The sequence below is a fragment of the Megalops cyprinoides genome, chromosome 3 (genome assembly GCF_013368585.1).
Source record: "Megalops cyprinoides isolate fMegCyp1 chromosome 3, fMegCyp1.pri, whole genome shotgun sequence".
NCBI lineage: Eukaryota > Metazoa > Chordata > Actinopteri > Elopiformes > Megalopidae > Megalops > Megalops cyprinoides.
In genome coordinates this window covers 15,896,330-15,913,047 of record NC_050585.1, presented here as the reverse complement: position 1 = coordinate 15,913,047, position 16,718 = coordinate 15,896,330, and the positions used below count along the sequence as shown (strand labels likewise).

At 46.7% G+C, this 16,718-nt stretch overlaps 1 protein-coding gene across 1 annotated transcript in view; it reads left to right on the top strand.

Annotated features, from left to right (window-relative positions):
* Positions 1-359: 359 nt before the first annotated feature.
* LOC118774323 (ryanodine receptor 1-like) overlaps positions 360-16,718 on the top strand; it is a 78,055-nt gene continuing 61,696 nt past the window's right edge. Inside the window, exons 1-14 of the mRNA XM_036523602.1 lie at positions 360-599; positions 9,784-9,903; positions 10,000-10,101; positions 10,681-10,701; positions 12,686-12,760; positions 13,234-13,312; positions 13,447-13,559; positions 13,650-13,749; positions 13,877-13,973; positions 14,059-14,133; positions 14,244-14,400; positions 14,874-15,038; positions 15,356-15,477; positions 16,306-16,492. Coding sequence (XP_036379495.1) covers positions 552-599; positions 9,784-9,903; positions 10,000-10,101; positions 10,681-10,701; positions 12,686-12,760; positions 13,234-13,312; positions 13,447-13,559; positions 13,650-13,749; positions 13,877-13,973; positions 14,059-14,133; positions 14,244-14,400; positions 14,874-15,038; positions 15,356-15,477; positions 16,306-16,492 — 1,461 coding nt within the window. The 5' untranslated portion in view covers positions 360-551. The remainder of the gene's footprint in view (positions 600-9,783; positions 9,904-9,999; positions 10,102-10,680; positions 10,702-12,685; positions 12,761-13,233; positions 13,313-13,446; positions 13,560-13,649; positions 13,750-13,876; positions 13,974-14,058; positions 14,134-14,243; positions 14,401-14,873; positions 15,039-15,355; positions 15,478-16,305; positions 16,493-16,718) is intronic.

Genomic DNA, 16,718 nt, shown 5'->3' with positions numbered 1-16,718 from the left:
GTGTTGTTCGGGAGCGACCAGATGTTAAATCAGCCTGCTCCCTACTATTAATCTGTGTGTGCAGTTTGTATGCCGGGAACCTCCTGGGACTCCTCACACACTTTCCTTTTATAGAGCCTCAAAGGGAGGGGAGGGGCGGTGGGGGTTGTTGGGGCAGGGGGGTGGGGGTGGGGGGGTGGTGAACCTGTCAACATGTGGGAGTAGCCCAGTTACACCATCGTGGGCATGCGGAGGGGAGGGTGGGGCGGTGGCGCGGTGACAAGATGTTCGTAACAAAAGTTTGCCCCTCCCTCTTTTCAGCTTGCCTGTTGTAGAGAGGGAGAGAGCTGCCCGTCACTTTCTCTCTCTCTCTCCTTTTTGCTCTCGCTCTCTCTCTCGCATGCTGAGAGAGCCACAGGACTCATGCCGTCCTCCAGCACACCCACACACTGTCGCCGAGAGTGAGAGCGGAGAGTGGGAGAGACGGAATTGACAGAGAGAGAGAGAGAGAGAGAAGGGGGGAAGGATTTTCTGATTTCTCCTGAGGAGCTGCAGACCGCCCCCGGGGGAGCATGGCTGAAGGAGGAGAGGGAGAGGAGGAGATTCAGTTCTTGCGGACGGTGAGTGATGCTTACTTTTGGCAGTAGTGGAGTTGACCTGTGCAGCGCAGCACCGTGGTTTATTGGCAGGAGCACTGGAAGAGGCTGGGAATTGGGAGAATCATCACCTGTACCCCCATAGCCAGATGCAGACTGAGGCCTCTCTTAGTGTCAGAATTGGTCTAATTTACTTCTCCACTACCTCTGGCTACTATGCACTGTAGTGCTGTAGTGTGTGGCTGAGAGAGAGACTCGAGTCCCCAGTTCAGTGACTGCTGAATACTTTGGAGAACCAAATCACCTAACTGCACTGTCCTACATTTTAAATGGCTCTATTTTAATCTTCTTGTACATTGTGCAGTTTCCAACCGTTTCTGGTGGTCATTTCTCTCTCCTTTTGTGACCCCGTCTGGAAAACCTGTCTGTGTGAACTCTAACAGAGGTAAACCCTATGAGGGATTTTTGATAAGACGCCATTGTGTTATTGCATTGACTGGTAAGTGATAATTGCCACTTATGGCTTAGAGTTCATGCTCCGAGGAGTCATAGCCTTCCCTTGCGGAGTTTAGCTTCCCGAAAGTTCTCTCAATTGGTAACTCCCGGCCGTGCGGAGATCGACAGTGGCTGGTGTGGCTGGTGGCATTGTTATCTATTTATACCGCAGGCCAGTAAGGCTTGTCACTATGGTGGACGTAGCAACGCGCTACTGTTTGTCTAGGGACAACTGACACTGACATACAGACAGACAGGTGGGACCCCACCAACAGCAGAGAGGCGTATAGTAAGGACACAAAACAGGACAAAGCCAATCCAATTAAAAGTGTAGGGAAGGCCAGAGCAGTGAACAACAGCATAAAGAGATGAGAAAACAAAGATGGGGCCAGAAATAAATGGCTTTCATTTCTTGTTGTGAAGTGTGTTTCTGTTGATTGAAATCCTCTCTGTAGATGAAAAGAAAGTTCCTTTATCCACTTCTTTGTTGAAATAAATAGTTTTAATAGTTTTGTATAGGTTCAAGCAAGCATAATGATGTGTGCACTACAGAAAGGAATGAAGAGAGCAGGAGGCAGTTTGCTGCTACATAAAGCCTTTGAATAACAGCAAAAGGTCATTGCCATCCACTGTAGATACGCAGTCAGCCGGGGGAATCAAATATTTGGGAGGCTATTGTGTGATTTTTTTTTTTTCCTTCTTGACACAGTACACCCCATGTCACCTTCCACTGTTAAGAGCGTACCAACAATGCTTTTGGAAATTCTTGTAGGGTTGTTAGGCCCCGCTCTCTCGCTGCCTGATGCCACTGCTCTGTTATTGTGCTGAGAGTGAAATGCAGGTTCCGCACAAGAGGTCAAAGGTCACCAGAAGATGACAACTTCTGGTGCGAAGATAGTGAGGTGCATGGTCACAGTTGAGTAGAGCAGATACTGGCTTTGTGGATATTCACTTTTTTAGAGCAGGATTGTTTTCATACTTTATTTGTGTTTCTGATGTTTTATTACTGAATACATGTCACTTTATGATAGCATTAGTAAACAGAATAAGACTTGGACATGGGACTTTGAAGTTCTGTATAAATCAGAGTGAGTCCAGATCCAAGTTCTTTCTGATGATGCAGGACTGTGATGTGTTGTGGCCAATCAGAGTGCTGGTCCTGGCCAAAGGGATAGGGCGGGCTGGAGATTTCATCTGAAGAGGCAGATGAATTTCCCTACACAATGTGAGGGCTCCTTCATTTGAGCTCATTCTAGCTCGCCAGCAGTGTACAATCGTGGGGTGGGTACTGTAATTCGGTGCTGGATATGGGATGGGGGGATTTTTGGGGGGAGGCTGTCCATCTCCCATCTCTGGAGTTGAAGTCCTCCATCCCCCCTTCTCTCTGTCTCTCCCCATATCCCTCCGAACTTTCTGGAAACAGGAGAGGGAGGTACGGTGAGGGAGAGAGAGTTTTAATAGAGGCTGTCCATCCTGCAGTTGCAGCCTGAAGTGGAATGAATCACTGAAAGCAGGAGGCAGAGAGGGAGGATGCTGCCTTTCCAACACAACCACATACATTTTGCTAAACGTCGTTGGCTGAAAAGGCATCGCCACCCAGCTGTCAGAGGGTTGTAACCCAAAGCTTGGACAGCTTTCCGCACAGTTTGATATCCCTCAAAGTAGAAGCCCTGTTCACCTTGCCAGCCTGTTGCTATAGCAGTATTGTAATATATCACCCTTTTAATAATTAATTGATAATTCATTGATGCCTTGAGGAGGTAGCATGGGAAATTGATAGTGCAACCCATCGATGGTGCCAGTTTGTGAGGTTTTGTCGGTACTGCGTGTGTGAGTGCACGTGTGCACACACACGTGCACACAAACACGCACACACACACACACACACACACACACAGGCTGACTCAGCCATGTGAAGTGTACACACAGAACACTGACATATGGGGTCTCTCCAGCATATGGGAATGGATTGGCAGCCGTATCGCACATAGCTGGGCACCCATTACTCCTGCTAGTGTGCAACTCAAACTCTGTCTCCTCCAGCACACAGAAGGGGCCACAGAACAATATCTAAGCCAAAAAAAGCAGAGGACTCAAACCTTACAATAACAGCACCTTTTCAAGGATCTCTGTTTGCCAGAGAGAGAAGCTTGTAGCCCTTGGTAGTACATGCAGGGATGACATTGACTTCAGATCTCAGATAGACCTGGCAGGAAGTGATTTTTGGTGCACCGCTGAAGATGAGTAGACTCTGTATCGTTGGTTCGTGATGCCTGGGGTCTGGGGCGTGAATCATACATGTAAAAGTGTTTTAGGAGCTGCTGGGTGCTGCTGTAGCAGCAGCAGTTTCTTTTTATAGTGTGCTGCTATAAGCCTCTGAGAGACATTGAGGAGCGAGAGGGAGGCTGTGTCCTACATCGCCTTCTAGGATCCATGGGGAGGGGGGGGAGTGAGTGTGAAACTGAAGGGTTTGCGACTGAGCCACAGCAGGTGTGAGTGGTGTAGTGAAGTTACTTACCCTCAGCTTCAAGTCCAGTCATGAGTGAGGAAAATTGTGCCTTGAGCCAGACTCAAATCTTAGTCCTAGACTTGAATACTACAACACTTGCATGTTCACTGTCTGTGTGTGTTTTTTTTTTGGTCCTACTTCGTTTGTGTAATTGCAGTTTGGTTGTGTTCATTGTGTTGTTTGAGATGGTGTGTTGTGTGGCGTTTTGTCAAATGGCTAGGTTTTGCAGGTAATAGAGGCTGGGAGGCCAGGTATCCAGGTGCCAATATTGTGCTTGCCTCTCTCCGACCCTGTTTGGTGCTCATTTTCTCCACTTTTCCAATCACTTTTTTACTTTTTGGGCAGCAGTGTGGTGTAGTTGTAACGTGCAGGGCTTGTAACCACAGGGTTGCTGGTTTGATTCCCTACTGGGACACTGCTGCTGTACCCTTGAACACACAAGATACTTAACCCACAACTGCCTCAGTAAATATCCATATGTATAAAAGGATATAATTGTAATCTGTGTAAGCCCCTCTGGATGATAGCATCTGCTAAATTATTCGGATGATAATTTCTTTTTTTGGCCCACAGTTCTCACCTCTCCTTAGGTGGAACAAAATATTTAACAGTATTTTCCTTGAAATAATGTTTGGAGTTTAGACATGGTAACATAAATGTTTGTGAGTGTATGTGCGTGTGGGAGCGTGAGAAAAAAGTTCTTGTTATTTTTTTGTCTGTGTGTAGACACATCTTTTGTTTGAGTGCATGATTATTCATGTTAGTATTATGCATTATCAAGTAAGTGAAGCAGTGAAGAGCTAGACCCACCATAATAGTGAGCAGGCATTGCAGACGATGACATGTTTGGTCCAGCTGAGTGCAGAGGTGTTAGAATGGCCGGCTAGTCCCTACTGCCTCCGATGGTGTTCATTTCCCACACTGCTGAGTTCTATATTTACAGAGACCTGAGATTAACAGGTCTGAGCCCAGGCCTGATTGTGCACCTGTTTATTTCTGTCCATTAAAGAAGGAAACTCCATGCTGTGGTGAGGGTCTCCACAATAACCATGTGTTTGCTCAGGTGGGGTTTTTTTCCATCTCATTCCACTCAGAGAAATATGTGCATCATACCGTATATCAGCTTTCGTGGCATGGCTCTCATTTTTGTTTAGTTTCAGGGTACATTAATAAAGTATGTAATCTAAAATGTCTAGTGGAAATTGAATATCATTGATTTTGATTGTTACAGCCAGGGCCCAGGAACAGTGCATGCTATTAAAAGAGATTATGTTACTGTCATACTGTAGTTACTTATTTCACACCTTCCTGCATTTTGTACAGATATCTGAGTTGTTCACACTGGGCAAGTTTATTTATATATGGAACACGCCATGCATTTTTGTTGTATGTCTTCTAGTGACTCTGCATATGGATAATTCTCTCGACTTTGTTTTTGGTAGGCTGTAGTCTATAGAACAACTTCAGATGGGTGCGTGTATGGACTGTTGTTCTGGGTTGATAGTCATTGGCTCCCGTTATGTGGACAGAATGTTTCCACCCTCGTTCATCTTGGATGGATGAGCGAATTGCCGTAAATCAGTGCCAATGAGTATGTCCTGTCATGTGGTTGACCTTGGGGATGGTTCATGTTGTCTTCAGGCAGGCTTCTTGAACATGGTGGCTTGGCGCCTGTGTGTGGCAGGTCTTGTCACGCTCCTGGGTGCAGAGGGCTGCTGTATGGGTCACAGAACGAGGGCCCCTGTGTCCAGCCGTGCCCTGCCTGCCTCCTCCAAGGGTGTCACGCGAATGTCCCCTCCACTCTGCAGAACAAAGGAATGCAAGAACGGCAGGTGCAACTTCCAAAAATAGAGGGACTGAGAGGAGAGGGAGATGGAGATCAGAGAAAGAGAGCAAGAAACATAGACAGAGACAGTGAGAGAGGGTAGTGAAATAGGCATTAGAGAGGAAAAACCAAGATTTGTTTGGCCATCAGGAAAACGTAATCGAGTTATGTTGCTTGTAGCTACATTCTTTATCATCAAGACAGTGAATACACCTACTTCTCTCTCACATAATTTTGAAAAGAAAATATCATTCCTCTCCACCAATGAACAGTTCGAGCCTTTGACACACCAGATCTCATTGGACTGTCCAAATTCTGGATTCTACTGACGGAAACCATACTCATTATTTACTCTGAACATGAAACAGCATTGAGGAAACCTGCACCACATCCTGACCCAGATTTTCTTCTGTCATACTTTGTCATACCCTGCTTTCATAAATGGCCTCTTTCTTGTTCCCCAGAACAAACTTAGCTTCACATCACATTTCTTTGAGATTATCATGAAACAAGACATTAAAGTTTTTCCCAAACTCAGTGAAAATGATGCAGGTACATAGGCAATCAATAGGAAAATGGCTTCTCTGCAAATGTATACCTATTTGCCATTGACTGACACAATGACAGTGTGTGCTCATGATACAAACGTTTCAGCAGGACTCATGCTGTGCAGCACCCTGTGGGGGAGTTATGCCAGGCAGTCAGTGACACAGACGAGAGGCGGGGCTTTGGGACCAGCCTGGCCTTAGGGCGGGGTGCTCGCCTGCACCTACTGCCTCTGACTGGAGGCGCCCCACGCATCACACAGCGCTGACATTCACATCCAGACACGGCAGCAGCGGGAAGTCCCGCCTGCTGGAAGGGGTGCGCCCTTCACCCCAGTCTTGCAGGCGCACAAAAAGAGCCCCCCTCCCTAACCCCGCCACCCCCACGTATTGACCCCCCCACACCCCGCCCACTCACTCTTTCACTCTCAACACCACTGTCAGCAGAACATCAATCCATGCGCTGGGCAGAGGGATTAGACAGCGCACTGCTGCATTGGTGTGGGCTGCAGCTCCCGCACTTCAGCACTTTCAGCATCATTGCAAGGGGCTCCTTTGACTTCGCTGGCAGTGGATTCTTTATGGTTCCCTTCTAGCGAGGGCATTGCTAGTTGTTTGCTAGTAGTTTGCTAGTTGCACACCTTTACAACAGCATGCTTGCTGAAAATGACCTGTTTGTACAGTTGAATTTTTGCTAAAGGGTTTGGTGCATATTGCTCAGAATTACCACTGCAGTGACCCATGTGGGATTGAAACCTCAGGTCCTCTATAACTCTGCAGTGCTGTAATTCCTCTGTATGCTGCTCAATATATGCAAATAATGTGGGTATGAAAATGTTAAATAAATGTTATACTCTCAGTATTTTTACACTTCCTGTGAATGGTTCCACATAAGATCTATGTAACTCTGTTATATAACACTACACAAGCATTCATAAACACTTTTACCGCCCAGCATAGAATTGCATAAGGTTTGCTGTACCATCATCCATGTTAAGTGGCTTTACAATCACTTCAATCAAATTGCTGGGACAGATAGAACACCATAGCACAATGTATTTGTTGGTTTTGCATGAGTGTTTGTGAACTAGTGCATATAAATAGGCAGGCTGTGAATTCAGCAGGGCACTATTTTGTATAACGGGTTTTGGTTGTGAAAATCCCCAGGTTCCCTGTGCAGCCATGTGTTTGGTGTTTGGGTGTTCAGACCCTGGGTTTGTGGTGTGGATTTGGAAACACTGGCCTATCCTGTGTGCGGGTATTCATTTACCTTTGCTGAGAGCAGCCCATTAAGCCCATGCTCAGGAATGGTGCGGACACTATGCACACTGCTCCTGGCTCAGTGAAGACAGCTCAGACAACATTACAGCCCTCTGGCAGGAGGCTGCCACCTGAGCCACCCCACAGACCCACAGGCATAGTGACACAATTCGTGTGCCATCATCTGAGCTTCTGCTGCCATTGCAGCAGAGACAGGAGTAACCTGCTGTGGGCAGGTGCTCTGTCAGAAGTCCTTGAAGGTCATGTGACCAGCTTTGCCCCGCAGTTCGGAGACCGTAGTTCTGTCTGTGTGTGCAGACATCTTTATGTGCCCTGGCATTTTAACTCCTCCATCATCTACACCATCAGCTACATTTGAGCCCTCTCTATATTTACTTTGGCTGTAACCCTACCCCTGGCAAGGATTACGGTCATGTGTGTCAGATCAAGTATTATTCCCGGTTGAATTGTTGTGACGGTATATAAAGGAAGCCTGCTGGCTTGGACACTTATTTGTTTAACCCCTTTTAGTCGGCAGGACAAAATGTGGAATTTGAACAGGTACATGTCAATGTGGAATTCAGCGTGATTACTGTAACACCCTACACATAATGCATTCCTCTCCACCAGTATAGCTATTTATATTGGGAGTTAATCCTTTGCATTTTCAGGCTGACTCTAAAAAGTATTGCGCATGACTCTTCATGCATGGGGGCCTCAAACCTGAAACCTCAGACAAAGAAACTGCTCTGAAAAACTTTAAAACAAAACTTTTGTGATGCTCCCCCAGATAAAATCAAGCAGCTATGTTGTTTGAGGTACCACTGGAACCCGTTTGACATTTTTGAGATGTTATTTTCATGCCTGTGTAATTTAAGTTGCTCACATAAAGCGATGGCTTTTTCAGAAAACTTGGCCGGTCTTTAGGACTGGATTCTGTGTCTTGTGCTTCGTTTATGATCAGGTAATTGAACGAGAGTGGGTTATATAACTCCCAGAGGACAATGTGTTGCACCTTCCCTGTGCTCAGCAATCTTTGAGCATTGCTGTCATGTGAACACAGTCACTAAGCTGGGAATCTCAGAATTCCCAGCTGTTTGTAAAAATAAAGGACACTGCTTCATGGCCTACACAGACCTTCACCCTTCACTTCTTTATGCGAAGACTCAGTGACTGAAATGTCCAAGAGTGACAGACATGGAAAAGAAATGAGAGAGCTGGTGATTGGCCTTGTGATGTCACATGTATAAGAGAGATTTGATTGGTTGTGTTGTTATAATGGAGGGAGCTGATTGGTTCTGTAATGCTTCAAGTGAAGAGGAAAGAGCTCTTGATTGGTCATTTTGCTGATATGTGTGAAAGAGCTTGTTCTGTAATGGAAAAGTGAAAATCAGGTTTCCTTTAGGCATACACAAGGAGGAAGGGAGAGAGTGGAAACTGCTCCTAGACCTGCCAGCCATGGGACTCATAATAGCAACAATTAGTCTCTCCATTTGTAATAAAGATGGGGCTTTAAGATTTTAAAACAATGGCTTTGGATTGAGAGAAAACATCAGTAGAATGGAGCTGAATACTGACCAAGCAGAGGGCACTTTGTGAAGCACTGGGTCTGCTACACATTTCAGTCAGTGACTAATACACTATATCTTTAAATAGCCTTGTTCATTTTGACAGCTTGTGCCTCAGGTTTGAACACGGCCTGTAGTCACGGGGGTAAAACTGTGTGGCGAACATCATATTTACATTTGAGTGAAATATGAAATAAGCACATGAATGTGCAGCTTATGGAGATGTAAATACCTTGGCTTCCCTGCAAAAGGCTGGCATCTGACCCAGAGGGGCACTGTAAGTTGAGACCTTGAGTATCTTTGATTGAACAGCCAAAACCAGTGTACTCTACCTACAGTATAATCAAACTGTCTTTTTTAGTTTTCCGACTACATGGCACCTCAGTGCAACCATTCCCACAGGACAGAAGAAGATCAAATACTATTGAATGCGGCATTAGAACACTTGATATTAATGGAGTGCATCAAAGCTCCCAGCTGCACTAAAACCAAGCTGAAATCAAAAGATTCATAAAAAAACTGAAGAAAGGTTGAACACAAGTCAGAACTTGCGTTGATTGTTAGTCTAGATGTCTGTGACTTTTTAGAAAGAGGGAGGACAGAGAGAGAGAGGGAAGAAGAATAATATCGGGGTCAAATAGATAGACTACATAACGTGAGATTGACAGTAGCAGCTGGGAATGTAATGTAACACAGATTTAGGACCAGGAAGGGAGGGGCGACGTTTATTGGTGTAGTGGCACCAGTGAGTACGAGCAGGCAGGGCTGGAATTGCCTGCATATTTGTGCATTTGCCTGTGTGAGGTATTGTTCTCATGTAAGCATACAGGCTTAGGGATTGAGTTTGAATGGAAATGATATCAGGAAGTTTTGTCTCTCTTGCTTTCCTGTGTGACTCGGCTTCCTCACAGTGACTTGGGGGGACAGCTTCTGACCTGCTTTGGTTGAGACGTCCGGCCCGCACTGTGCCCCCCCCCTTACTGCGTTCCTCTCCGTGTGTCCGCAGGATGACCAGGTGGTGCTGCAGTGCACAGCGTCCATCCTGAAGGAGCAGATCAAGCTGTGCCTCTCCTGCGAGGGCTTCGGGAACCGCCTCTGCTTCCTGGAGACCACGTCCAATGCCCAGGTACCACAACCACTGCACACCAAAGCCGCACCACAGCCACACGTGCCCATCGTCGCCCCTAATCGGTTGCTTAACTGATCATGGTTTCCCTTCCAGAATGTTCCTCCTGACCTGGCGATCTGCTCCTTCATTCTGGAGCAGTCCCTATCAGTGCGCGCCCTGCAGGAGATGCTGGCCAACACCACTGAGATGAACGAGGTAGGAACCAAGGACTGAGAGACTGGGGTGGGAGCTAGGGTGAGCGCAGAGAATACAGCAGGACAGTTTGGGGAGGATATAGGACTGTTTTTAGAGGCTCAATCTGTTTTTGGAACAGGTAATGAAAGCAAGACTTTTTTTTTTCTCTTCAGAAAGCAAATTCTTATTATTTTGCACAACAAAGAGAGCAATAGAGGCTCAGTTGGTGTCCTCAGCTTCTCACAGGAGATCAACTTTAAACACACAAACAATAAGTGTATAAAGACAATCATGAGAATAATGACTTTTATTTAGACATAGCTATTAAAGTATTTTTAACCTTTCTTGTCTGCAAGCTAATTAGCTTTGTACCAGAACAATTGTACATTGAATGTAGGGTTGGTTATGAGACATGTACACATGAAAACAAAGATCGAAGTGTCTGGAACCAATGGAGATTCTTGCCTCCTGTTGTACGGTGTGCAGTGCTCTGTGTTTGAGGTTTCCGCTTTCTCCACCAGTGTAACTTAACCCACTTTTGTCTCTTTTTTGACCCCACACCCCCCCTCCCTACACCTCCTTCCCCCCTGCCAACCATAGGCAGTCGATTTGGACAAATGGGTATGTCTCTGCTCATGTCTCCTTACCTGTTACCTTTCCCAAAGTCCCCAAACCAAACCCCTCACCTCATGGTTAGCCGTTAGAGTTGGCCTCCTCTTACTGACTGCTGTCTGTATGAAACACAGCTGCAGCATTGCCTGCTTCTGCTGAAGGCCCCATGTCTAACAGCATTTCGCGGGGCCCGACACACCTCACCCACACTTATTATCATAACTGAAATCCCAAGCAGCGTCTCAAGTGACACTCTAGGAAGGATCCTTTCCTCAGCACTTCAGGAACCGGCCCAGAGACTCTATACAACCAAGAGCCTTTTCAGTTCCAGCGTAGTCTGTGCCCCTCAACACTGGGGCCAGCGTTAAGTCATGCCAATTATGCCACCTCATGCCACAGTGTTACCATAGTGTTAAACGATCTCTCACTCTCTCCTGTTCTGTACACGGCATCCTGCTTTTTTCGAAAGGACTGTGTTTGGTTCATTTACCTCATGGAATCCTAACTCTTTTTCACTCTGTCTCAGTCTTCAGCACCCCTCGCACTCCAATCAATCACAAAGTGATGATGCCTCGTATTCCTCCCATTACCAGCTCAGCCTCAGAATCGAAGCCAAATATGCAATGCAAAGGGTGAATCGGGAAAAAACTAGAATATCTCTGTGACCACTAGGCTGAGCAGATACTATACAATAATTATACTTAGTTAAGAGGTAGTAAACATGTTCTGAGTAGGGTGTTGATTTCACAGGGGTATTGAGGTTGTAACTAGGCACTTTCGATTGAATCCACACCTTGGGTTTAATCTGTCTGGATGAGAGTGGCATGGCATCTGGCCCAGTTAAGAGCCCTGGCAGCCTTGATGGCAAGACCTTTGAGAGTACAGGAAAGCCAACAGCTGCAGGGCAGGATCTGCAAGGGGCTCCTTGTGGACATGCACACCAAAACATTCACATAGACACTCATCCACATAGCAGATGCTCTTATCCAGAGCCACTTCAAAGCAAAGGCACTGTACAATAGTGCATATAATAGGGCTGCACAAACAATCAGTATGACCAGAAAAAAAAAACAGACAACTTCTGAATATGTGATATGTGTCAGTCTGTCAAACAGTGCTGTGCTAACCAGTGCCATACTGAACACAGAAACGCAGCAAGAAAAAATTCAGCAAGTGAAATACTACCACACTGTAATAAAAGATGAAAGATTGAAATGTTATGAGTAGGTTTGGGAGTCAAAGTGCAGCCTGAAGAGGTGGGTCTTTAGTCTGCAGAGTAGCTGTCTGCGCAGACAGTGCTAATGAGGAGCAGTCCCCTCCCACACTGACCTGGCACAGAAACCTGCCTTGCCCTGTGTTGTGACTGGACTAGGTTTGCTTAATCCAGACACCCAACCTGCATTCACTCATGGAAATAATCATAATGTTAATGATCATGGTAGTGCTGATGATTACAACTAATAATAATAATAATAATAATAATAGTAATAATAATAACAACAACAAAAACAATACCCACTATAATCATAATAATAATGTTTTTTTAATTAAAAATCTTGCTGGATTTTGGATAAAAAAGGTAAGTTGTTTTATGTTATATGTTCTGAGTCGCAGCTGTGGAGCAGTGTGGTTTGCCATAGTGATGTGATGTCACAGAAACGACTGCAGCCATTGTACGCACAAATCATGTCATGTGATGTGTTATTCTAAACACTGTATAACTCTGTACTGTAAATTTCATATTTCATAATTGATGTACGGTTTGTGGCTGTTAGTGTTTCGTTTTCCACACGGTCAGGGACTTGGTGCCTCTCCTTGCTTTGGCTGGTTGCCATGTTCAGTGTCCGCTCCACAGTTCCATGTCAGGAGGGTTTTGTGTTTGATACATGCCGGGTCCCCAGAGCCCCGCGTTCCTGCCCCCAGTGGCTGTGGTGAAGTTTGAGGTGACTGGTGTGTGGTGGTAACCCCCCCTCTCCTCTCCCTGTCCTCCTAGTCATCCCAGGGAGGGGGCCACCGCACCCTGCTGTACGGCCATGCCATCCTGCTGAAGCACAACCACTCTGGCATGGTGAGGGGCACTCTTCACACCTCCCTCTACACCCCACACTCCTCTTCTCTGTTTCTGAAGCTCACAGGGCACCTCTCGCTCCCCCTCCTTCTCAGCCCTTGCAAGCTGTTTCTCCCTGATGTCCTATCACCCACAATCCCCTGTGTCTGTCTGTGACATCCCTGCTTCATCATTCTTTCTGCAGAACATCTTTAGGAGCACACATGAGTATATTTATTGCTTTATGCAACATGAACCTTATATGAGACACACTCAGCCAAATTCCATATGGATATGCTAGAAATTGATTTAATTGCAAATTAAAATTAATTGTTTAATTATAAACAAATTAATACACTAGGGTAATGTACTGTTTTACATGATTTTGGTAAAGGAGGAGATTGAATTCCCTTTTACAGCGGCTAATATGAATAGTTATTTAAGAATCTTTTTTCTTTTGAACTTCTTGTTTTCTTTTTCTCCCTGTGTCCCAGTACCTGAGCTGCTTGACGACGTCCCGGTCCCTCACAGACAAACTGGCCTTTGATGTGGGCTTGCAGGAGGATTCCACAGGTATGTGCTCTACCATCAAGACCAGTGAAAGGCCTCTGGGTGGCACAGACTTATCACTGTGAAGCCATAGCCCTATATTCATGGTGCAATATAGTACTGAAGCTCAAATGAGGAGTAAAAATTTCTACCCCTAGGGGAGGCCTGCTGGTGGACAATTCACCCCGCATCCAAACAAAGGTCAGAAGGAGAGAAGGTCAGGGTAGGAGATGACCTCATCTTGGTCAGCGTGTCCTCGGAGAGATATCTGGTAAGGCTTTTACCTGGAGTACTGCCTCTGGGTCCATAGCTCTGCCCGATGTTTTCATGGCCTGGCTGAAACCCTTGTCTGTCTGTGCAGCATCTGTCCTATGCCAGCGGGGACCTGATGGTGGATGCCTCCTTCATGCAGACCCTGTGGAACATGAACCCCGTGTGCTCCGGGTGTGAGCTGGCAGAGGGTAAGCTCAGTTTGGGTGTGGCACTGTGGGGTCTGTTGCTGTTTGCCCCTTGAGGTGCTCCAGGCCCTCTCTCTCCACCCCTCTTTCACCTTCCTGACTCCTGCTGCCATCACTGGTATCCCCTCAGGGTATCTGACTGGAGGATACGTTATCAGGCTCTTCCACGGTCACATGGACGAGTGCTTGGCCATCCCCGCTGCCGACCAGGGGGAAGACCAACGCAGGTAAGCGTGAACGCTGCAGCGTCCTGCACACAGGTGCACTCACCGCCCCACGCCCAGCAATGACGCTGCTCATGCTGTCTTCCAGAAACGCACACTATGAGGGGGGCGCTGTCTGCAGCCATGCCCGATCGCTGTGGAGACTGGAGCCGCTGCGGATAGGGTATGTGTTGGCGCTCGGCCCCGAGCACCGTGATCTGCGGAGGGCTTCACTTCCTCCTTCTCCCCACAGCGTTCCCTGCGGCTAAGCTTGTCCCTGCTCTCTCCCTGTAGCTGGAGTGGGAGTCATGTGAAGTGGGGCCAGCCCTTCAGAGTCCGCCACATCACCACGGGCCGCTATCTGTGCCTGGACGAGGAGAAGGGACTGCTGGTGGTAGACCCTGAGAAGGCCAACACCAAAATGTCTGCCTTCTGCTTCCGGGCCTCAAAGGTCAGAGTTAAAAAACTGCCAAAGAGACTCAACCTCCACAACCATTCCCCACCTTCAGTATATACCAATTCTTCATCAATTCTTTTTCTACCCTTTACACAAAACACAACTCACCACAGCAGGACCAAAAGTATTTAGCTGAAATGTTTATCTGGTGTCTGTTAAGCAAACTAATGTGTGTATAGTCACATACCTCCCACCAACCAGCCTGCAGGATAAGAACCTAAGCTTGCAAGTCAAAATTCGCAAAACTCGAACCTTCAGGTCACACTACTCCTCACACAGATGAATAATGCTTTGACAAATGCAGGGAAGGTATAAAAATCCTTAAAAATCCACAGCTGTTCTCTGAAACTGGCCGGTAGCTATTCTTACCCTTGTCTTTTAGTGTATTTTAATGACATTGTTCAACAGCAGTTCATTTCCAGGTTGATTGTTCACTTATTTGCCGCGGCTCTGTTTCCCCGGAACAGGAGAAGACAGAGGTGGCCCAGAAGCGTGATGTGGAGGGCATGGGCACGCCGGAGATCAAGTACGGGGAGTCCATGTGCTTCGTGCAGCACGTCTCCACGGGGCTGTGGCTCACCTACGCGTCTGTGGACGCCAAGTCCGCCCGCCTGGGGCCCCTGAAGAGGAAGGTAGAGTACAGGAGCGCAGGGAGGAACGGGCAGCTGCAGCTGGAAGAACCACCATCTGATATCAACGCACTGTGCTGTCACATCTGATTTTGACTGAATACAAGCAGCACACACACACACGCAGAAATAAACGACAGTGGCAAATGTAGTTACTATAGAAACAGCAGCAGCGTTTTAAATAATCAAGTATAATGGAGCGTAAAGAGCAAAGCAAAGCTTTTGGAAGTGGCTGGTTGATGCGGCCCGCTGATCATCTCCACCGCTGCCGGCGTGAGGATGCGATTACGTGCCTGTGAGGTGTCCTTTTTCTCCCCCAGGCCATCCTGCACCAGGAGGGCCACATGGATGACGCCCTGACGGTGGCGCGCTCGCAGACGGAGGAGTCGCAGGCGGCCCGCATGATCTACAGCACCACGGGCCTCTTCACGCAGTTCATCAAGTAAGATGCACAAAACCTCATCCATCCAATCTGACTTTTTAAAGCGGAGTTCCAAATGAACGGGTAAAGTGAATGTTTAACTTTGAAACACTGTTTCCCTCCTCATTCATTCAGAATTGTCCTTAACTTAGTGCTTCAAATGGAATAAAAAGTATTGTAAGTAAGTGTTCACTATTTTGTACAATCCTTTATTAAATAAAACAAAAGCAACATGACTCACATTAATTATATGACTGTTGAACGCTATTTGCAGGTGCCGTCTGAGCTAAAATGCTGAGGCATAGGCACTATTCTTAACTGAATTAAAACATAAAATGATCATTTCACTCACCATAATTATTCTTTGAGCATCTCCATCATATTTGCCGCTGTGGCCTTACAGGTTTGCATTCATTGTAAGGATGCAGTCTTCATAGAATCTGAGACAGTGTGGGCTGTGGAGTGCTGCATTTCTTTCCTTGGTCTTAAGACTTGCATAAGGCTCAACAAGACAGCATTCCTCTGGATTTACAGGCAGGTTTTAAACAGGAAGTTACTACAGTTTTAGTACTATATATTATTATATTAGCGCTTAGTACACTACATACAGAAGAAATGTTCACATTGGATAATTTCATCTGCTTAAACAATGTTACACATTTACCTTAATAGTATTTAATAGCTCACAGCAATGCTCTCAAATTTCAACTCAAATTTTGTTCCAGAAAATATAAGGGTCACATTTAATCACACCCCTGTAATCCCCCTCTGGTATATGGAGCACTGATGGAGCACTATTGTGGTACCTCACCCCCTCCACTCATGCCTTCCTGTCTGGGCTCCTCACAGAGGCCTGGACTCCCTGAGTGGGAAGAACAAGTCCCCAGCCCCCCAGGCGCTGCCCATGGACGCCGTGGTGCTCTCCCTGCAGGACCTCATCTTCTACTTCCGCCCCCCGGAGGAGGAACTGGAGCACGAGGAAAAGCAGACCAAACTGCGCTCCCTCAAGAACCGGCAGAACCTCTTCCAGGAGGAGGTCTGCGTGCACACAGCCGCTGTACATGCATGCGCACACACACACACACACACACACACACACACACACAGAAATACCACTCAAAGTCACATACACAAACAGAGACATACCACTAACAGTCATACAAGCACGGACACACACGCCAAGCATCTGATGAAGACCCATGGCAATCTCAGTTTAATTCCTTTCATTGATGTGCCACTTTGGTAGTCAGCCAGTAGCAGAG